The sequence below is a fragment of the Hemitrygon akajei genome, chromosome 8 (genome assembly GCF_048418815.1).
Source record: "Hemitrygon akajei chromosome 8, sHemAka1.3, whole genome shotgun sequence".
Taxonomy (NCBI): domain Eukaryota; kingdom Metazoa; phylum Chordata; class Chondrichthyes; order Myliobatiformes; family Dasyatidae; genus Hemitrygon; species Hemitrygon akajei.
In genome coordinates, this window is record NC_133131.1 from 71,825,698 (window position 1) to 71,848,332 (window position 22,635).

The 22,635-nt window shown below is 49.4% G+C and overlaps 1 protein-coding gene across 4 annotated transcripts in view; it reads left to right on the top strand.

Annotated features, from left to right (window-relative positions):
- LOC140731978 (uncharacterized) overlaps nucleotides 1-14,681 on the top strand; it is a 164,624-nt gene extending 149,943 nt beyond the window's left edge. For all 4 annotated transcript variants that reach the window (XM_073054022.1, XM_073054024.1, XM_073054025.1 and 1 more), the window contains 3 exons: nucleotides 1,184-1,285; nucleotides 5,030-5,106; nucleotides 12,633-14,681. In XM_073054022.1, the coding sequence (XP_072910123.1) occupies nucleotides 1,184-1,285; nucleotides 5,030-5,106; nucleotides 12,633-12,720 (267 nt within the window). In that variant the 3' untranslated portion in view covers nucleotides 12,721-14,681. The remainder of the gene's footprint in view (nucleotides 1-1,183; nucleotides 1,286-5,029; nucleotides 5,107-12,632) is intronic.
- Nucleotides 14,682-22,635: the final 7,954 nt, after the last annotated feature.

The window sequence follows — 22,635 nt, forward strand, 5'->3', positions numbered from 1 at the left end:
ACCACGCTATGTCTTACAGCAAGTGGTCGGACACTTTGGAGTGCCGAAGAACAGAATACAGATCTATAATTCGTTGAAAGCGGCATCACAGTAGACAGGGTTGTGAAGACAGCTTTTGTCACACTGGCCTTCATAAATCAATGTACTGAGTACAGGAGTTGGGATGTCATGTTAAAATTGCATAAGACCAATATCTTACGTGAGGCCTAATTTGGAGCATTGTGTGCAGTTTTGGTCACCTACCTTCAGGAAAGATGTAAATAAAATTAAAAGAGTGCAAAGAAGATTTACAAGGATGTTGACGGGACTTGAAGAGCTGAGTTATAGGGACAGGTTGAATGGGTTAGGAATTAATCAAGGGAGCGCAGGAGAATGAGAGAAAATTTGATAGAGGTACACAAAGGTATGTTCAAAGTAAATTTATTATCAAGCTACATATATGTCACCAGGTATAATCTTGAGATTTGTTTTCTTGCAGGCATTCACAGTAAATCCAAGAAATGTAATAGTATCAATGTAAGATGCGCCTAACTGGCAAAAGACCACAAACTGAGCAAATACAAAACAGAGGCTGCAGTTCCAAGTAGTAGAAAGGGAAATGCAGAATATACCACTCAGTGGCCACCTTACTAGGAACCCCTTGCTTTTTGTTTCTCGGCCACTCTCTGTAAACTGTAGAGGCCGGTGTTTGTGAAAATCCCAGGAGATCAGCAGTTTCTGAGATACTCAAACCACCCCGTCTGGCACCAACAATCACTCTACGGTGAAATTAGATCACATTTCTTCCCCATTCTGATGCTTGGTCTGAACAACCACTGAACCTCTTGACCATGTCTGCATGCTTTTATGCACTGAGTTGCTGCCACATGATTGGCTGATTAGATATCTGCATTAATGAGCAGGTGTCCAGGTGTACCGAATGAAGTGGCCATCCAGTGTACGTCCAGACATTTCACTCATTACTCTCCCTCTTTCCGCTCTCTCTGGTCCTCCTCCGTTGTTTAATTTCTCTTTGTTGTTAACTTGTCTTTCTCCTTCGGCATCCCCCTTCGCTCTTCACTTTATTTTTCCCCACCTTTTCCTCTCCCCTCTCCTCATTCTGCCTGTGTTCCTCCATCTCTGTAGTTCCCTCCTTCCATCTGCCTCTCACAAACACATTCTCTCTCTCTCTCTCTTCCTGTAGGAAGCGACATCTGACCGGGTCTGTATTCTCCTGCTGGGGAACAAACTGGACGAAGATGACCGTCGTCAGGTCCCCCGAACTGAGGGGGAGCAGCTGGCTCAGGTATCTCCACCATCAGCGGGAAACCAGAGGGACAAACCCTCCATCAACGGTGTGCGGCTGAGTCTGCAGAGGGGGCAAATCACTCAGCTGGGGCGGGAAGGTTTCACATGATACCCACACATCGTGTGGGAAGCCTCTTGTTGCTGGAAAGCCTAAAATGAACTGACATTAGATACCCAAATAAAACCATCAGACATAGGAGCAGAATTAGGCCACCCAGCCCGTTAAGTCTCTCTGCCATTCCATCAGGGCCGATTGATTATCCCTCTCAACTCCGTTTTCCTGCCTTCTCCTCGTAACTAATCAAGAACCTATCAGCCTCCATTTTAAAAATACCCAGTGACTTGGCCCCAGACCATCTGTGTCAATGAGTTCCACAGATACGCCACTGTCAACCTAAAGAAATTCCTTCTCATCTCTGTTCCAAATGGACGTCCCTCTATTGTGAGGCTAGACTCCCCCATAACAGGAAACATCCTCTCCACTCCTCTCTATCTGGGACTTTCAATATTCAGTAGGTTTCAATGAGATTCCGCACCCCCCTCCCATTCTAACTCCATTGCTTACAGGCATAGAGACATCAAATGCTCCTCGCACGTTAACCCTTTCATTCCCAGGATCATTCTCGTGAGCCTCCTCTGGACCGGACCCTCACTAATGTCAGCACATTGGCTTTCCTTAGACAAGGGGCCCAGAACTGCTCATAATCCTTCAAGTGTGGTCTGACCAGTGACTTAGAAAGCCTCAACAGTACATCCTTGCATTTATATTCTAGTCCACTTGAAATAAATGCTAACACTGAATTTGCCACAATGCTCGGCAGAACAACACAGAACACAAGCAACACAACACAACAGTGAAACAAGTCCCTTTCCTCCCTCCCACACACCAGCTCACATACAGACACACTCACAAACTCACACATACATTCACACTCACATACACACACGCACACAGACACTCACACTCACACACATATACACACTCATGCACCAACTCACACTCACACACACACCTACGCACTGACTCACACTCACACACAGACACACTCACACACACACATGCACCAACTCACACACACACATACACACCCACACACCAACTCACACACACAGACACACACACACACACCCACGCACCAACTCACTCACACACACATACACACACAGACACACCCACGCACCAACTCACTCACACACACATACACACCCATGCACCAACTCACACTCACACACACACACACACATACACACACAGACACACACACACACCAACTCACATACACACACACACACACACACATACACACACAGACACACACACACACATACACACACAGACACACACACACACACACACACACACACACACACACACACACACATACACACACAGACACACACACACACCAACTCACACACACACACACACACACACACACACACACACGCTCACTCACAGACACACACTCACACACACACTTTGATACACATATACCTCTGTACATAGTTACTTAGAGGTGTTCAATTACCCGGTCAATGAGTTCAGAATCAGGTACATCATGGTTAGTGTGACACTAATACAGCTGAGGATGTTGGAATTGAGAGTTTGATCCTGGTGCCCTCTGAAAGGAGTCTGTTCTTTTGCACCAGCAGTACAGTGCAAGGCATAAAATATAGGTTCAATAGGTGTGTTTAATATCAGAGAAATGTATACAATGTACATCCTGAAATTCTTTTTCTTCACAACCATCCATGAACACAGAGGAGTGCCCCAAAGAATGAATGACAGTTGAATGTTAGAACCCCAAAGCCACCCCCGCTACCCCACCCATACATCAGCAAAGCAACGGTCCCCCTCCCCATCAGCAAAAAAAAACCATCGGCACCCCTCCCCACTGAGCACTCAATCGTGCAGCAAAGCATCAATAAAGACAGACTTGCAGTACCCCAAAGACTACTCGTTCACTCAGTAATTCGACATCCCACAGGCTCTCTCTCTCTCTCCCTAATAAGGGAAAAAGGGGTGTCTCCATTTTCACAGTGAGAGGGGAGACATAACAAACAACTCACTGATTTGCAATGTTAAAAGTCTTTTGCATCGCTTTTTCTGAGTTCTGCACCCAGAGAGTTGGTACGAGAAAGGCTCGGGTCTCCAGACACACAACCCCCGGCAGCCAACTTGCTGCTCCCGATGTTCTGTGTTGCCCCACAATGTTTCAGCCAGGGGCACTGGCCTAGAATCAGCCCGTCTCCAGAGCCACAAATACTCAGAACCCTGAAGGTGCCTTCACCTTCCAGGCCTCGTCCTTGACATATCAAAAAGCGGCCGGTCGTGAGGCCCCGAGAGCGGGTCCCATTTCCACAAGGAACCAAACTCAGAGTGTAACTCCAGGTCAGGGGCTTCAAAAGAACCTTGAAAAGGAGAAATAAGAGAGAACAAAGGTAGATCAAAGCTGTTTCCAAAGATGCAAACAAAGGAGTCGCCGTTTAGCGCCATCTTAACTTCGCCCCACCTATACTCCTACATTACAATAAGAAATATGTAAACATATTAAATAAATAGTGCAACAAGGGAGCAAAATAGGGAGATGTCGACCGTTTGCTGCCTGACATGCTGCGATCCTACAGAGTTTTGTGTGTGTGTTACAAGGTAGGGCGGTAGTGTTGATGGGCTCAGAAATCTGACAGCATGTTCCTGTCTTGTACTGTTCTCAGTACGGCTGGTGTAAGGGTTGCCACAGGTAACCTCAGTACCTGGTTGAAAAGTCATAATCACGTTCCAGTGACCATGTGTTGGACCCAGAAACTGTGCAGGGTGTGAAATCCTCAAGCTGTCTCATTCTCTCACCCTCTCTCTCTCTCACCCTCTCTCTCACTTACTCTCTCATCCTCTCTCACTCTCTCTCTCTCTCACCCTCTCTCTCACTTTCTCTCTCATCCCCTCTCTCACTTACTCTCTCACCCTCTCTCTCACTCTCTCTCTCTCACCCTCTCTCTCACTTTCTCTCTCACTCTCTCTCTCACTTTTTCTCTCACCCTCTCTCTCACTTACTCTCTCATCCTCTCTCTCTCACTTACTCTCTCACCCTCTCTCTCCCTCTCTCTCTCACCCTCTCTCTCACCCTCTCTCTCTCTCTCTCACTTTCTCTCTCACCCTCTCTCTCACTTACTCTCTCACCCTCTCTCACTCTCTCTCTCACTTTCTCTCTCACCCTCTCTCTCTCTCTCTCACTCTCTCTCTCACTTTCTCTCTCACCCTCTCTCTCACACTCACTTTCTCTCTCACACTCTCTCTCACCCTCTCTCTCACACTCTCTCACACACTCTCTCACTTTCTCTCACCCTCTCTCTCACACTCTCTCTTACCCTCTCTATCACCCTCTGTCTCTCCCTCTGTTTCTCCACCTCTCTCTTCACACTCTGTCTACTCTCTCTCTATTGGTCTCCCACCCTCTGTCTCTCTCTCTCTCTCTCTCTCACACTCTCTCTCTCGCTGTCACTCATCCCTCTATTCTCATCCTCTGTCTCTCATCTTCACTCTTTCATCCCCCTCTCCCTCTCTGTCACTCTCACTCCCCTCACTCTAACTTCCTCTTTCTCTCTCTCTCACTACCCTCTCTCTCTCTCTCTCTCTCTCTCTCTCATTCTCTCACTCTCTCTCTCTCTCTCTCACCCTTTATTCTCACGCTCTCTGTCTCTCATCCTCACCCTCTCACTCTCTCTCTCTCTGCCTCTCTCTCAGGAGTACAACATCTTGTTCAGTGAGTGCAGTGCCTGTACTGGGGACAACATCACCGCTTGCATGGTGCACCTGTCCAGGTGAGTGCGGTAGTGTGACGCGTTACTGACCCGCGGTCCCGGCCCGTCCTGTCCTGACCTGCTGTTTCTATTCTGTTTGCTATAATCTCCGGATGTCGGAGTGGCACAGAGGGTGGGACCTCTGCATGGGTGCTGTCTGTGTCTCTATGGATTGTGTGGGCTTCCTCCAGATGATCTGAACTCCTCTCCCCGTGGCTGCTGTAAATTGCCCCTCTGTGGAAGTGAGTGGAAGAATCCAGCACATTATTCTCCTAACTTCTGCCATCTTCAGCAGGACCCTCCATCAAACTCATCGTTATTGTTTAATTTTTATTTAGAGACAGCCTGGAACCGGCCCTACTGCCTTTCAAACTCCATCACCCAGTAACCCAGATTGTTACGACCCCTCCCAACCACACCAGCTTCTGTAACCCTCCAGAGTTCGGATAGCTGGTGCAGCCTCTCTAAAGGCTTAGGATGTTCCCGTTAACTGATAACCATGTTTTGGGCACCAAGGTTTGGGTATTTAAGGAACATTTGAACAGAGGTTCAGTGTGCTCAATTGTAAGCCTGCCAGTGAGTTCATCTAGTGCTCAGTTTGTCGATTCCCGTGTCTCAATCCCAGCCTCGGATACTCCAGCATTTGGGTCCGAGCCATCCCCGTCAAGGACTCTCGTCACAGTACGATTGAGCCAACGTGGACCCAGTGGGGTATCGTCCACTGTGACCAGTCGCAGCGAAGATACTTCCAGTCAGAGCCTGGAGATACACGACCTCCATCGGTCAGCTTTTGCAAGGAGGAAGCCAGAGTCGCTTATCAGATCCAGTTGGTATCGCTCTGGAGCCAGTAAATCTTCCAGCCCCAGAGAGATTCGACAGTAAACCGGGCTCTTGCCACAGCTTCCTCGTCCAATGGCTGTTAGTATTGAACTTCAGCTTCCCTGGCTCCCTTTGGAGCACGGAGAAGTGGCCTCCATTTCCTCTCTCCTGACTGAAGACTTGACGGGGGAATGATCAGCGGCTGACTATGTGATCGGATTTCAGACCTTGGCCCGGGAGAGTGGCCGTGGGCCGCTGTACTTCCACGGACTCTGACACGAACTGGAGGGTGCCCTTGCCTGGCAAGAGCCAGCAGAGAACTTGGAGGTTCTCATCAACCTGTCCATCTGTCTCAATAATCGTCTGGTAGAGCAAATGTGGTCGAAGAGAGCTGGTCCAAGCCTGGACCCTATGCATCACAGTTCCACTCCGCAGCCTCTGGCAATGACCAGCCTGCTCAAGATTCAGCTGAACACATGCAGGTCGGTTGCAGTAGACCCTGCCGATGAGAAGTCCCGGTATCAGAGACAGGGTTGCTGCTTTACTTTAGGTAGGTAACCTGCGGGCCAAATGTCTGAAGCTGCAGCCAACTAGGGAACTGGCAAGACTGTCCAGTGTCAGGGGAACTGTGACAGTAGCAGCCACTATGCCCAATCCCACAGATTCTGGTTTTGTACTGAAGGTGGAGTTCACCTGGTATAAGAACTTGAAATAGGTGAAGGGTTTTGTGGACTTGAGGGTAACAGATAATTTTCTGGATTTAGAAATCACCTGTCAGTTCGATATACCATGCCAGAGTTGAGACAGTTCTTTCCTGCATCTGTCTTCAACCGCTAGATTCTGGGCAGATCCAACAACAGACTGTGGTTTTGCAGATGAGGACAGGGGATCATGTGGAAGACATTAGTTTCTACATTATTGAGTCTCCACTCATACCACTGATTCTTGGGTACCCTTGGCTGTCCCAGCAGAACCCATCTGTGGACTGGAGAGAGGGAGAATCGTTTGTTGGTCCAGTCCTGGTAAGAGGCTTTGTTTACGACATGGTGCTCTGCCACCCAGACTCTCTGGTGACCAACGGCCTACAAGGGAGCAGGCTTCAGTGCGAGGTAACCTGAGACCTTCTGGAGACTAGTCCAGTCCTCGAGAGTGGACAATCCGGTTCTGGCCAAGCGGACAGTGCAAGTCCTCATGTAGTCCAGTCGGATCCCACAGGAACTAGAGAGAGGGAATTTCTAGATAAAGAGAAGACCAAGGAATGCCGAAGCAGTTGAGCAACTGGCCGCTAAGCTGAAGGGAACCAGCCGCCAGGCTTCAAGGAAGGGAATGACTCCTTTACACCGATCCTTGAAGCCTATTCCCGGGGATGTGACACCTCGCTGCCGTTGCCAGTGGATACAGATGGGGATCGGACACCGCATTGGCCTGTTTCCGCAGATGAACTTTGTGAGCTCAGGGAGAACACTCTGAAGCCCATCGAATCACCCGTCACCAAAGAATTCCCAGGAGTCAACTTCGAAGGAAAGTCCTGAGGAGATAACAACACTGAAACCAGTCGAAATTCCCTCTGTTTACAAGGACTTAGAGGGGTTTCATCAAGGGGAAGGCCTTGACTCGTCCACCACTCTGACCCTAGAACTGTGCCACAAGCCTGTTGCCCGGTTTCGTCCTCCGTGGGGTCATTTGTACGGACTCTCAGACCAGAGGGAAACACCATTGAGGAGTATATAAAGGAAGCTCTTGCACGGGCTTCATTCAGTCCTCCACCTCATCCACCAGCGCAAGTTTCTTCTTTGTATAAAAGAAAGATGGGAGCCTGTGGCTGTGCATTGATTACAGGGGATTAAACTGCTCTATCACCAAGAACTGTTACCCCCTTCCTCTTAAGAATACATCATTCAAGATGCTCCAAGGGGCAAGGGTATTCACAAATTTAAACTTCCGACGTGTCTACAATCTGGTCTCTATCAGGGAGAATGATGAGTGGAAGACGGCACTCAATACACCAACAGGGCACTGCGAGTACCAGGTTATGTTCTTCGGCCTTGCAAATGCTCCTGCCATTTCCGAAGCCTTTATAAACGACGTGCTCCGGGATGCTCTCCATAAGTATTCCTTCGTCTACTTGGATGATATCCTAATCTTCTCGAATTCCATAGAGGAGCACACCACTCACCTCAGGGACATTTTAAAGAGGCAACTAGACCATAGACTTTACATCAAGTTGGAGAAGTCCGTGTTTCACGTGACAACTGTTTCAGCTTTGGGTTTCATCGTCTCTAATGGTAATCTTGAGATGGACCCTACCAAGGCTCAGGCAGTCAGAGACTAGCCACCACCATCCAATATCAGGAAAGTCCAATGATTCATGGGGTTTGCTAACTTCTACCAGAAGTTCATCAGGAACTTCAGCTCAGTGGCAGCTCCGCTGATGGCTCTAACTAAGAAATCTATAGACTACTGAAGTGGAGGCTGCTTTTGCAGAGCTTTAACAGTGGTTTACTACAGCTCCCATCTTGGTTTCTCCTAACCTGGACCTTCCCTTCATTGTGGAAGTGAAAACCTCAGACATCGGAGTAGGTGCCCTCTTGTCTCATCGATCAACTTTGTACAGTAATCTGCATCCATGTACATTCTTCTCCAGGCAGTTATCCCTGGCAGAGAGGAACTATGACATCGGGAATTGGGAGCTTCTTGCGGTTAAGTTAGCTTTGGAGAAATGGTGTCACTGGCTGGAGGGGGCCAACAACCCTTTTATCATTTGAACTGACCATAAGAACCGGTCTATATCCAGGAGGCCGAGAGGCTGAATTCCAGGCAGGCCAGCTGGTCTTTGTTTTTTAACCAGTTTAATCTCATCCTGACCTACTGACTGGGGTCTAAGCCTGATGTCTTGTCCCACCAGTTTGATGAACCAGAACGAGAGGATCAGCCTACCAACATTTTCTCCAAGCCAGGGTGGTAGCGCCAGTTCACTGGGAAATCGATGCTCTCGTTCACACGGCCCAAGCACAGGGGGAGATTCCTGGGAACAGTCCTTTGGGTTGGCCATTCATTGAAGTTCCATCCAGTTCCAGGTACTGCCTTGGGGACACTCGTCAAGAATGACCACAAACACCCAGGGAGTGTCAGAACCCTCGGGATTATCAAGGGGAGGGATTGGAGGCTTGAAATGATGAGAGAGGTTCAGCAGTACATACAGGCATGTGAGGTGTGTGCCCAGAACAAGGAGCTCTGTACCTGACTTCAAGGGCTCCTCCACCCACCACCCATTCCATGGACTTTGTCATGGGTCTTCCACCATCCAACGGGAAATTGGTCATGGTGGTGGTTGTTGATCATTTCTTTGAAAGCCTGAAAGTTCATTGCAGGCCTTGGAGAAGCTAACTTCCATGGCGGAGACAGCCAAGATTGTCCTGGACCTGGTCTTTAGAGTCCATGGATTCCCAGTGGACATTGTCTTGGATCGTGGTCCACAATTCTCATCACATTTCTGGAGGGCTTTCTGTAAACTGATAGAGGCAACAGCAAGCCTTTCCTCTGGGTTTCACCCACAGTTCAATGGCCAGACAGAGCAGACCAACCAAGATCTAGAACGCACCCTGAGATGCCTGGTCTTGGAAAGACCTGATGAGTGGTGAGACCATTTGATATGGGCAGAGATCATCCACAACATGTTACAACATTCAGCACATGGGGTGTCACTATTTGAGGTCCAGTTTGCTCATCCTCTTCCTTTCTTTCCAGAACAAGAAGCTGAGATTAGGGTCCCTGCAGCAGAAGATCTTGTCCAACACTGCAAGGAGAAATGGATGAGGGCAAGAGAGATTTTGCTGGCCTCTACCCAGACAGTAGAGACCGGAGCAAACTGAAGGAGATGCCTGGGACCCCCATTACAGCCTGAGCAACAGTTCTGGCTGTCCACTCACGATTTGCCTCTCCGAGTGGAAACTAGAAAGCTGGCACCCAAGTTCATTGGTCCCATTAAGATCCTGAGGAAAGTAAACCTAGTGGCTTACACTTTGCAGATCCCCAAGACCCTAAAGATCAACCCCACCTGCCACATCTCTAATTTAAAATTTGTCTACACCAACCCCTTGCTCCACCACCATCAGTCCCACTGCCACCCAGGCTTATCGAGGGGGAACAGGTCTTCATGGTGAAAAGGCTTTTGGACTCGCACACTGTTCAAGGTGCTCAGCAATACCTAGTGGACCGGGAGGGATTTGGACCAGAGGAAAGGAGCTGGGTGCCAGGAAGAGACATCCTGGATCCACGATTACCATCACCACCTCTCCAAGCAACCAGGATCGTTAGGAGTCAGCCATAGGGGAGAGGGTGCTGTTATGACCTGCTCCCAAGCACGCCAGCTTCTGAGATAGATAGATAGATAGATACTTTATTCATCCCCATGGGGAAATTCAACTTTTTTTTTCCAATGTCCCATACACTTGTTGTAGCAAAACTACTTACATACAATACTTAACTCAGTAAAAAAAAAAATGATATGCATCTAAATCACTATCTCAAAAAGCATTAATAATAGCTTTTAAAAAGTTCTTAAGTCCTGGCGGTAGAATTGTAAAGCCTAATGGCATTGGGGAGTATTGACCTCTTCATCCTGTCTGAGGAGCATTGCATCGATAGTAACCTGTCGCTGAAACTGCTTCTCTGTCTCTGGATGGTGCTATGTAGAGGATGTTCAGAGTTATCCATAATTGACCGTAGCTTACTCAGCGCCCTTCGCTCAGCTACCGATGTTAAACTCTCCAGTACTTTGCCCACGACAGAGCCCGCCCTCCTTACCAGCTTATTAAGACGTGAGGCGTCCCTCTTCTTAATGCTTCCTCCCCAACACGCCACCACAAAGAAGAGGGCGCTCTCCACAACTGACCTATAGAACATCTTCAGCATCTCACTACAGACATTGAATGACGCCAACCTTCTTAGGAAGTACAGTCGACTCTGTGCCTTCCTGCACAAGGCATCTGTGTTGGCAGTCCAGTCTAGCTTCTCGTCTAACTGTACTCCCAGATACTTGTAGGTCTTAACCTGCTCCACACATTCTCCATTAATGATCACTGGCTCCATATGAAGCCTAGATCTCCTAAAGTCCACCACCATCTCCTTGGTCTTGGTGATATTGAGACGCAGGTAGTTTGAGTTGCACCATATCACAAAGATTTAACCGTTCAAACTCTCCAGAGTTCGGATAGCTGGCGCGGGCTCTTTAAAGGCTTGGGATGTTCCCGTTAATTGATAGTCATGTTTTGGCACCAAGAATTGAGTATTTAAGGAACCCCTGAACATGGGTTCAATGCTCAGTCACAAGCCTACCAGTGATTTCTTCTTGCATTTGTTTTGTGCTCTGTTTCAATGACCAATCAATTTACAATGACCAATTTACATACTGACTGGTACGTCTAGGGACTGTGGGAGGAAACTGGAGCATCTGGAGGAAACCCACAGGCACAGGGGAAGGAACACACAACCTTGTTTACAGAGGATGCTGGTATTGAACTCTAAACTCCAATGCCTTGAGCTGTACTAGCAGCGTGCTAACTGCTACACTACTGTGACGCACACCCTCTTGCCTTTCCATAGTTTTACCTATGCGACTCCCTTGTCCAGTTGTCCCTCCCCACTGATCTCCTGCAAGGGCCACACTTGTCCCTGCACCTCCTCCCTCGCCCCATTCGGGCGACACTTCACCTGGAAGTCACCCACTTTAATTCCCATTCCAACATGGCGGTCCATGACCTCCTCTACTGTCACAATGAGTCTACTCACACCTTCGTATTCTGGTCTCTTCCCCCTTCCTTTCCAGTCCTGAAGAAGGGTCCCAGTCTGAAATGTGGACAGTTTATGCATCTCATAGACGCTGCCTGACCTGCTGAGTTCTTCCAGCATTTGGTGTGTGTTGTTCTGGATTTCCAGCATCTGCAGAATCTCTTGTGTATACTGTATGGTTGTGGTAGTCATCTCCATGTAGATTTATATGCAAACACAAAATACTGGAGGACGGGTCTTGATGAAGGGTCTCAGCCTGAAATGTCGACAGCTGATTCTCCACCATAGGGGTTGCCTGATCCGCTGAGAATCCCGGCTGATTTGTGTCTGTTATCCTGGTGATTTAAGCCTGTTTCCCTGGTGATTTGTGTGTGTTCCTCTGGTGGTTTGTGTGTGTTTCCCCAGTGATTTGTGTGTGTTTCTCTGGTGGTTTGTGTCTGTTCCCCTCATGATTTGTGTGTGTTTCCCCAGTGATTTATGCCCGTTTCCCCAGTGATTTGTGTCTGTTCCCCTCGTGATTTATGCCTGTTTCCCCGGTGATTTATGCCTGTTTCCCTGGTGATTGTGCCTGTTTCCCCGGTGATTTGTATGTGTTTCCCCGGTGATTTGTGCCTGTTTCCCTGGTGATTTGTGTGTGTTTCCCTGGTGATTTATGCCTGTTTCCCCGGTGATTTATGCCTGTTTCCCCGGTGATTTGTGCCTGTTTCCCCGGTGATTTGTGCCTGTTTCCCTGGTGATTTGTGCCTGTTTCCCCGGTGATTTATGCCTGTTTCCCTGGTGATTTGTGCCTGTTTCCCTGGTGATTTGTGCCTGTTTCTCCAGGGTTTTCTCACTCACTCAATTCCCCAGTGAGTTGCTTGGGGAAATTGATGGGAATGTGGGGAGATTGAAAAGGATGAAATTGATGTGTCCCTCAGTAACTATGGATTCCTCCACAGGTTGCTGAAACAGCAGGAAGAGAAGATCAAAGAGGAGCCAACGGATTTGGTGAAGACGCCTAAAGCGAAACAGAAATGCTGCACGTAGTCCAGTCACAGCCTGCAGCAATGGGACAGGACACACTGCGGAGACACCCTCACACCACGCTGTCCCATTGCGGTGGGACAGGACACAGTCTGAGACACCCTCACGCCACGCTGTCCCGTCGCGGTGGGACAGGACACAGTCTGAGACACCCTCACGCCACGCTGTCCCGTCGCGGTGGGACAGGACACAGTCTGAGACACCCTCACGCCACGCTGTCCCATCGCGGTGGGACAGGACACAGTCTGAGACACCCTCACGCCACGCTGTCCCGTCGCGGTGGGACAGGACACACTCCGGAGACACCCTCACACCACGCTGTCCCGTCGCGGTGGGACAGGACACACTCCGGAGATACCCTCACACCACGCTGTCCCGTCGCGGTGGGACAGGACACACTCCGGAGATACCCTCACGCCACGCTGTCCCGTCGCGGTGGGACAGGACACAGTCTGAGACACCCTCACGCCACACTGTCCCGTCGCGGTGGGACAGGACACACTCCGGAGATACCCTCACACCACGCTGTCCCATCGCGGTGGGACAGGACACAGTCTGAGACACCCTCACGCCACGCTGTCCCATCACGGTGGGACAGGACACAGTCTGAGACACCCTCACGCCACGCTGTCCCGTCGCGGTGGGACAGGACACAGTCTGAGACACCCTCACGCCACGCTGTCCCGTCGCGGTGGGACAGGACACACTCCGGAGATACCCTCACGCCACGCTGTCCCGTCGTGGTGGGACAGGACACAGTCTGAGACACCCTCACGCCACGCTGTCCCGTCGCGGTGGGACAGGACACAGTCTGAGACACCCTCACGCCACGCTGTCCCGTCGCGGTGGGACAGGACACACTCCGGAGATACCCTCACGCCACGCTGTCCCGTCGTGGTGGGACAGGACACAGTCTGAGACACCCTCACGCCACGCTGTCCCGTCGCGGTGGGACAGGACACAGTCTGAGACACCCTCACGCCACGCTGTCCCGTCGCGGTGGGACAGGACACAGTCTGAGACACCCTCACACCACACTGTCCCGTCACATACTCAGTTGTCTGGCCAGACTGTCTCACCGCTCTACACCATGTTCTCCTGTCTGTGTTGGGACAGCCTTCCATTCTGGTGTCTTACGTCACATCTTGGCCGTGTGGCCTCAAAGCAGACATTAGCAGTCAATTGAGAATTCCCCACGATGGTGAGGAAGGCAAATGCAATGTTAGCATTCATTTCATGAGGACTAGAGTATAAATGCAAAGATGTAATGGGAAGTCTTTATCAGGCATAGGTCAAATGGCAGAGAGTACTGTGGGCAGCTTTGGGCCTCTTACCACTGGACAGATTCCAGGAATGAAAGGGTTAACATAAGAGGAGCGTTGGATGGCTCTGGGCCTGTACTCATTGCAGTTTAAAATGAGGGGGTATCTCACTGATACCTATTGAAGATTGAAAGGCCTGGGTAGAGTGGGTGTGGAGAGGGTATTTCCAACAGCAGGTGACTCTTAGACTCTGGGAAGTGGGTGACTGCCTCAGATCAGGCGGACTTGCGTTTAGAACAGAGAAGAGGAGGAATTTCTTTATCCAGAGGCTGCAAGTCATTGCCACAGATGGCTGTGCAGGCCAAGTCACTGGGTATAATTTAAGCAGAAGTTGATAGATACCCGGGTCATCAGGCTTTCAAAGGGAAAGGCAGGAGAATGGGGTGGGCGGGGAAAATAATTCAGCCGTGATTCAGACCAACTCTGCATCTTGTCAATAACAATAACGTGTTGCAAACCCCACCGTGATTCAGAAATCCACCCTATCTTCGTGTCATCTGAAAACTTACTAAACAACCCTTCCACTTCCCCATCTGAGTCATAATGAAGGTCAGCAAACCTGTGGGCACCGGCCTGGTTCTCTATCTCTGGTAAATTCGCAGTGATTTCAAAATATTTCACAGAAATAAACGTCTCTTCCAACTGTTGAGTCTTCTGGTTCCTTCTCTCATCAGGCCTATCAGTTCAGAGGGTGGGGGCTGTGAGGGGAGTGTGTTGTGTGTAGTGTACGTGGTGTGCAATACATGGGTGTGTTTGTGTGTGGGCTGCGCGCGTGGATGGGGTTTGTGTGTGTTTGCGGCGTGTACATCGGGTGTGTGTGTGTGAGTGTGGTGTGTGTTGGGGGTCTGTAGGGTGTGTGTTTTTTGTAGTGTGTGGGAGGTGGATTTGGTTTGTTTGGGAGGGGTGTCTATGTGGGGATGTATTGGGGGTGTGGGGTGTGTCAGGAGTGTGGGGGATCTGTGAGGTGGGTGTGGCAGGATTGTGGGGAAGTTCATCATTCAACACATCCCTCAGAAACTGATTGGAAAGCTGAGCCTACTGGGCCTGAACACCTCCCTCTGCAACTGGATCCTAGACTTCCTGACTGGGAGGCCTCAGTCAGTCAGGATCGGGAGCAGCATCTCCAACACCATCACACTGAGCACGGGGGCTCCCCAGGGCTGTGTGCTCAGTCCACTGCTGTTCACTCTGCTGAACCATGACTGTGCTGCAACACACAGCTCGAACCACATCATCAAGTTCACCGATGACACGACCATGATGGGTCTCATCAGCAAGAACGATGAGTCAGCTTACAGAGAGGAGGTGCAGTGGCTAATGGACTGGTGCAGAGCCAACAACCTGTCTCTTAATGTGAACAAAACAAAAGAGATGGTTGTTGACTTCAGGAGGGCACGGAGCGACCACTCTCCACTGAACATCGACGGCTCCTCGGTAGAGATCATTCAGAGCACCAAATTTCTTGATGTTCACCTGATGGAGAATCTCACCTGGTCCCTCAACACCAGCTCCATAGCAAAGAAAGCCCAGCAGCGTCTCTACTTTCTGCGAAGGCTGAGGAAAGTCCATCTCCCACCCCCCATCCTCATCACATTCTACAGGGGTTGTATTGAGAGCATCCTGAGCAGCTGCATCACTGCCTGGTTCGGAAATTGCACCATCTCGGATCGCAAGACCCTGCAGCGGGTAGTGAGGTCAGCTGAGAAGATCATCGGGATCTCTCTTCCCGCCATTACGTACATTTACACTACACGCTGCATCCGCAAAGCAAACAGTATTATGAAGGACCCCATGCACCCCTCATACAAACTCTTCTCCCTCATGCCATCTGGGAAAAGGCACCAAAGCATTCGGACTCTCATGACCAGACTGTGCAACAGTTTCTTCCCCCAAGCCATCAGACTCCTCAATACCCAGAGTCTAGACTGACATTGCAATTTGTCCTCTACTGTGCCTACTGTCTTGTTTATTATTTATTGTAATGCCTGCACTGTTTTGTGCACTTTATGCAGTCCAGTGTAGGTCTGTAGTCTAGTGAAATTTTTATGTTGTTTTATGTAGTCTAGCGTATCCTTGTGCTGTCTCACATAGTCTAGTGTAGTTTTGTGGTGTCTCATGTAGCATCAGGTTCCTGAAGGAAGGTTGTTTCATTTTTACTGTGTACTGGACAACCAGTTTATGGTCGAAATGACAATAAAAGCAACTTGAATCTGTGGGGTGGGTCGGGGTGTGTGTGGTTTGTGTGTGGGGATGTATTGGGGGTATGGGGTATGTCGTGGGTGTGGGGGATCTGTGGGGGTCGTGTGTGGTGGGAGTGTCGGAGGTACGTCTGTTTTGTGTGGGGTGTGTCGGGAGTGTGGGGAATCTATGGGGTGTGTGCGGGGTGGGTCAGGGGTGTGTGTGGGATGGGTCAGGGAGGTGTGTGTGATGTATGTGGTTTGTGAGGGGTGGGTTTGTTTTAGGTGTGTGTGGGGGTTGTGTGTATGGGATCTCTGCAATATTTTTGTGTGGGGTGTGTGTATGGGATGTGTGGTTTGTGTGGGTGGTGTTGAGGGTGTATGGAATGGGTGGATTGTGGGGTGTGGGATGTGTTGAGTGTGTGGGGATGTGTGTGTGTGTGTGGGGGGGTAGTTTGTGTATGTATTTGTAAGCGTGTTGAGCATCTCTGTGTATGTGGGGTGTGTGGTGATGTACTGTATCTTTCTGTCTAGTAGGGGTGATGTGATGGGAGGGTTGGTTTCTGGGCCAGTGTTGGGTATCAGGTATCGAGGGGTTCAGAGGGGTGACAGGTGATGCCATGTTTCCTCCAGTCCAGCAGGGGGCAAAGTGGTGGAGGTGTGGGCAGGTATAGAGGTTTCTGTGCTGTGTGCCCTGTGATTCCGTTTCCTCCAGTCCAGCAGGGGGCAAAGTGGTGGAGGTGTGGGCAGGTATGGAGGTTTCTGTGCTGTGTGCCCTGTGATTCCGTTTCCTCCAGTCCAGCAGGGGGCAAAGTGGTGGAGGTGTGGGCAGGTATGGAGGTTTCTGTGCTGTGTGCCCTGTGATTCCGTTTCCTCCAGTCCAGCAGGGGGCAAAGTGGTGGAGGTGTGGGCAGGTATAGAGGTTTCTGTGCTGTGTGCCCTGTGATTCCGTTTCCTCCAGTCCAGCAGGGGGCAAAGTGGTGGAGGTGTGGGCAGGTATGGAGGTTTCTGTGCTGTGTGCCCTGTGATTCCGTTTCCTCCAGTCCAGCAGGGGGCAAAGTGGTGGAGGTGTGGGCAGGTATGGAGGTTTCTGTGCTGTGTGCCCTGTGATTCCGTTTCCTCCAGTCCAGCAGGGGGCAAAGTGGTGGAGGTGTGGGCAGGTATGGAGGTTTCTGTGCTGTGTGCCCTGTGATTCCGTTTCCTCCAGTCCAGCAGGGGGCAAAGTGGTGGAGGTGTGGGCAGGTATGGAGGTTTCTGTGCTGTGTGCCCTGTGATTCCGTTTCCTCCAGTCCAGCAGGGGGCGACAAGGGGGCTGATGGTACTGGTTTGCACCGGAGTCAGGTGTCGGGGGTCAAGGGTTAGTATCAAGCAGACGCTGGCTGCCGGAGTGAGTCTTTCTGGGTGGGAGAGAAGGGGCGGGCAGGCAGCTGTTTATGGGAAGGAGGGGGTGTCAGGTCAGTCCAGGGCATTTGCCCAGTCATTGCACAGCGAAGGCAGAGACTATTCTGCCCATTGTCCCTACTAGCTCTAGGCTCAGCATCCTCTACCCCCACTCCAGCCCAGCACCCTTGGGTGCCCTCCTGGGACCTGGGAAGCTGTAAACTATGTATATGTTGTCTGTGCTGTATAAGCTATAGTTTTCTGTATCTATGTGTGTTTTTATGAGTGTGTTCTTGCTGATTATTGTGCACCAGGGGGCATAAGTTTAAGGTGTTTGATGGAAAGTATAGAGGGGAAGTCAGAAGTAGGTTTTTTTTTTACACTGAGTGGGGGTGAGTGGAACACCCTGCCAGGGTGATGGGAGAGGCAGATAGATTCAGGACATTTAAGAAACACTTAGATACGCACATGGATGATAGAAAAATGGAGGTTGTGTGGGAGGGAAGAGTTGGTTAGGTTCAAGTTTATTGTCATTCAAATGTTCACATGTATACGAAACAATCGAGGTGCAAAAATATCACATGCAGCACATGAAATAATAACATAATATTAACAGATAAAAGTATTCTGGTAATGTACAAGTTGACAAAAAGTGCATATATGACATAGAGTTAAATAGACAACAGTATTATTGTTACTGGTGCTGTCCTAAATATTGTCTACTGGGCGGTATTGGGGTGTTCAGAGGTCTCACAGCCTGGGGGAAGAAGCTGTTACCCAGCCTGACAGTCCTTGTTCTTGTACTGTGGTACCTCCTGCTTGATAGTAGGAGGTCAAAGAGAATACAGGACGGATAGGAAAGAGGCTACAGAAGGACTTCGACAGATTAGGGGAATGGGCAAAGAAGTGGCGGGTGGAATACACTGTTGGGAAGTGCATGACCGTGCGCTTTCGTAGAAGAAATAAAAGAGTAGACTATTTTCTAAATGGAGAGAAAATTCAAAAATCTGAGGTGCAAAAGGACTGGGGAGTCCTTGTGGAGGATTCCTTGAGGTTAATTTGTGGTTGAGTCAGTGGTGAGGAAGGCAGATGCAATGTTAGCATTCATTTCAAGAGGACTAGAATATAAAAGTAAGGATGTAATGTTGAGACTTTATAAAGCTCTGGTGAGGCCTCACTTGGAGTTTTGTGAGCAGTTTTGGGCCCCTTATCTTAGAAAGGATGTGTTGACATTGGAGAGGGTTCAAAGGAGGTTCACAAAAATGATTCCAGGTGATGCACCATCAATAACTCTGAGATGTGAAGGCGAGATATCGGCTTTTATTGACTGGAAGAAAGAACAAGCAGTAGTTGACCACCATACTACATCCTGGAGACTGAGGGCCGGGCTCAGGCCCCAATCGCCTTTATACCGGGGTCAGTGGGAGGAGCCACAGGAGCAGTCAGCAGGGGGCGTGTCCAGACAGGTATATGTAGTTCACCACACCAGGATTGAGAGGCTAGTTGTATGAGGAGCGTTTGAGGCTCTGGGCCTCTACTCACTGGAATTCAGAAGAATGAGGGGTGACCTCATTGAAACCTATCGAATAGTGAAAGGCCTCAATAGAGTGGATGTAGACAGGGTGTTTCCAATGGTGGGGTGTCTAAGACCGGAGGATACCGCTTCAGAATAGAGGGGCATCCTTTTAGAATGGAGACGAGGAGGCATTTCTTCAGCTAGAAAGTGGTGAATCTGTGGGATTCGTTACCACAGCAGCTGTGGGGGCCAAGTCATCAGGTGTATTTAAGGCAGAGGTCGATAGATTCCTGATTAGAGTTACGGGGGGAAGGCGGGAGATCAGGGCTGAAGGAGAAATGGATCAGCCATGAGCAGATAGCCTAATTCTGTGCATGTACCTTATGGTTTTACTGGTCCTTGACAATGCTGAGTGCTCAGTGTCTGCAACACTTCTGCCCTGCCGGGGACGGTTCTGGAGGCCGATATATCAAAGACACAAAGAAGATCTGAAGCGGGCACATGGATGATAGGAAAGTGTAGAGTTATGTAGGAGGGAAGGGTTAGATTGATCTAAGAGTAGGTTAAGAAGCTGGCACAACATCGTGGACAAAAGGGCCTGTATTATGCTGTAGTGTTCTTGAAGACAGGCGAAACCTAATAGAGTGGGCAATGTGTCTATGTTCGATGTTTTGGGCCCGAGTATCTGATGGGTATTTCTTCTGGTCTGCATCTGCTCCACAGACGGGTGACAGCAGGCGTTAAGACGGTCTCAGCCTGTGCAGGATGGTGCCCTGGTTGCTGCTGCTGCTCACTGCTGGGCACCTCGCAGCGAGCGAGGTGGTGACGTACACCTACACCGGGGGCATCTGCACCTCCCGCTGCGACAAGCGGGGGCAACGGTTCTACTGGTGCTACAAGCTGGGAGGGGACCTGTCGCTCTGGGATTACTGCTCGCCCGCCTCGCGGGTGGACTACACCGGCAGCTACTGCTCCCATGACTGCGTCGAGGGCCTGCTCTACGGCCACTGGTGTAGCCTGGAGAAGGGAGGGTGGTCCCTCTGCAGCCTCGTCATCGGGTGCTGAGGAGCGTGGAAGCCCAGTCAGCCGTGGAGACGCCGTTTCGAGCAGACAGGTTTTTGTCTTGTTAAAGTCACAGAGCACTACAGCACAGAAACAGGCCCTCCAGTCTGTCTACTCCGTGCCAAACTGTTTTCCTGCCTATTTCCGTTGACTGGTATCTGGACCACGCCCCTCCAGATCCCTGCCATCCATGTACCCATCCAAATTTCTCTGAACCCGCACCCACCACTTCCACCGGCAGCTCATTCCACACTCTCACCACCCTGAGTGAAGAAGCTCCCCCTCATATTCAACCTTAAGCATTTCACCTTTCACCCTTAACCCATGACCTCGAGTTGTAGTCTCACCCAACCTCAGTGGAAGAAGCCTGCTTGCATTTACCCTCTCTATCCCCCTCGTGATTTTGCAATCCTCTATCAGATCTACCCTCAATCTTCTACGTTCTAGGGAAAAAAGTCCTAACCTTTTCAATCTTTCCCTATATTTCTGGTCCTCAAGTCCCAGCAACGTCCTCGTAAATTTCCTCTGAACCCTCTCAATCTTATTGACATAGTTTCTGCAGGTTGATGATGCTGGTACAAGTCACAGAAGGAGAGGCTGAGCCTTCGACCTGTGAACTAGCCTTGAATCTTTCACCGCGGCCCTTCTTCCTGTGGTCCTCTGAGCTGGCTGTGACGGTTCGACAGCTGCCTTCCCAGCACTCTACAGTGGTCCAGAGGCATCATTGCCTCAAAGTGACGGGGAGGGGGGTGGTGAGAGGCTTGCCCCACCTCCACAGGCTGACCTTCATCATCGGATGGAGACTAACTCATCGTGGGCAACTTCAAGCAAATTGACTCCTGCACCTCTCTCCAGATAAAAATGACCGCACTTCAAACTGTTTTCTTGTCCTAAAGTTGTTTGGAAAATTCTGACGCTGAGAAAAGCGCTATATAAATGTAGATGTTGCATTACACTTTCTGTGGCGTTTTTGGAAATGTGTGTTGAATAAACTGTTCGGTAGTTCGAATGTCATATTCAGTGTGCTCGTGTTAAAGGGGGAGATATCAGAGTGATAAACCGTAGATGTGATTACACAAATGACCATTCTTTCTGGTGCTCACTACATATCGACCGGGACTCCCTTACTGGATGGGAAAGAGTTTGTCAAGTGTGTTCAGGAAAATTTCCTTAATCAGTGCATAGAAGTCCCAACTGGAAGGTGTGCGAGACTATGAGGAGTGATTGATAAGTTTGTGGCCTGAGGTGGAAGGAGTCAGTTTTAGAAAACCTAGCACATTTGTTTTTCAACATAGTCCCCTCCTACAATTACACACTTAGTCCAGCTGTCGTGGAGCATATGGATCTTGGACCTCCAGAAGTGGTCCACAGCATCGGTGATTGATAAGTTCATGGTGTAAGGTAGAAGGAGATGAGTTATACAGCTCTCGTTACATGCACATGCAGTTCAACTCTTTGAGTGATTTTGCAGAAAGTTTGAAGTTAATAACTCATCTCCTTCTACCTTAGGTCACGAACTTATCAATCACCCCTCATAGATCTCCTATTAGGGAATGAGACAGGGCAAGTGACAGAATTTTGCGTATGAAAACACTTTGCATCTAGTGATCATAAAGCCATTCATTTCAAGGTAATTGGGGGTAAAGGATAGGTCTGGTCCTTGCGTAGAGCTTCTAAATTGGAGAAGGGTCAGCTTTGATGCTATCACAAAACATCATGCAAGTGTGGATTGGGAGAAGTTTTCTGACAAAAGTGTATTTGGTAAATGGGAGGCCTTCAAAAGTGACATTTTGACAGTACAGAGTTTGTATGTTTCTGTCAAAATAAAAGACAAGGATAACAGGTTTAGGGAACCTTGATTTTCAGGAGATATTGAGGCCCTGGTTAAGAAAAAGAAGGAAATGCCTAGCTGGTATGGGCAGGCAGGAACAAATGAGATACTTGAGGAGTGTAAGAAATGTAAGAGAAGGAAATCAGGAGGGCTAAAAGGATACATGAGGTTGCTCTGGCAGACAAGGTGAAGGAGAATCCTGAGGGCATCTACAGATATATTAAAAGGATAGCAGGGGACAAAATCAGTCTTCTGGAAGATCAGAATGGTCATCTTTACATGGATCTAAAAAAGATGGCGGAAATCTTAAATGGATTTATTGTATCTGTATCTACATGGACTGATCAGGGACAGTCAGCGTGGTTTTGTGCATGGTAGGTTGTGCCTAACCAAACTTATAGAGTTTTTCCAGGAAAGTTGATGAAGCAAGGCAGTGGTTGCTGTCTACGTGGACTTTAACAAGGCCTTTGACAAGATTCTGCATGGAAGGTTGGTCAAGAAGGTTCAGTTGCTTGGCATTCATGATGAGGTAGTAAAGTGGTAGTAGATGGTTGCTTCTCTGAATGGAGGCCTGTGACTGGTGGAGTGCCACAGGGATCGGTGCTGGATCCTTTGTTGTTTGTCACCTAT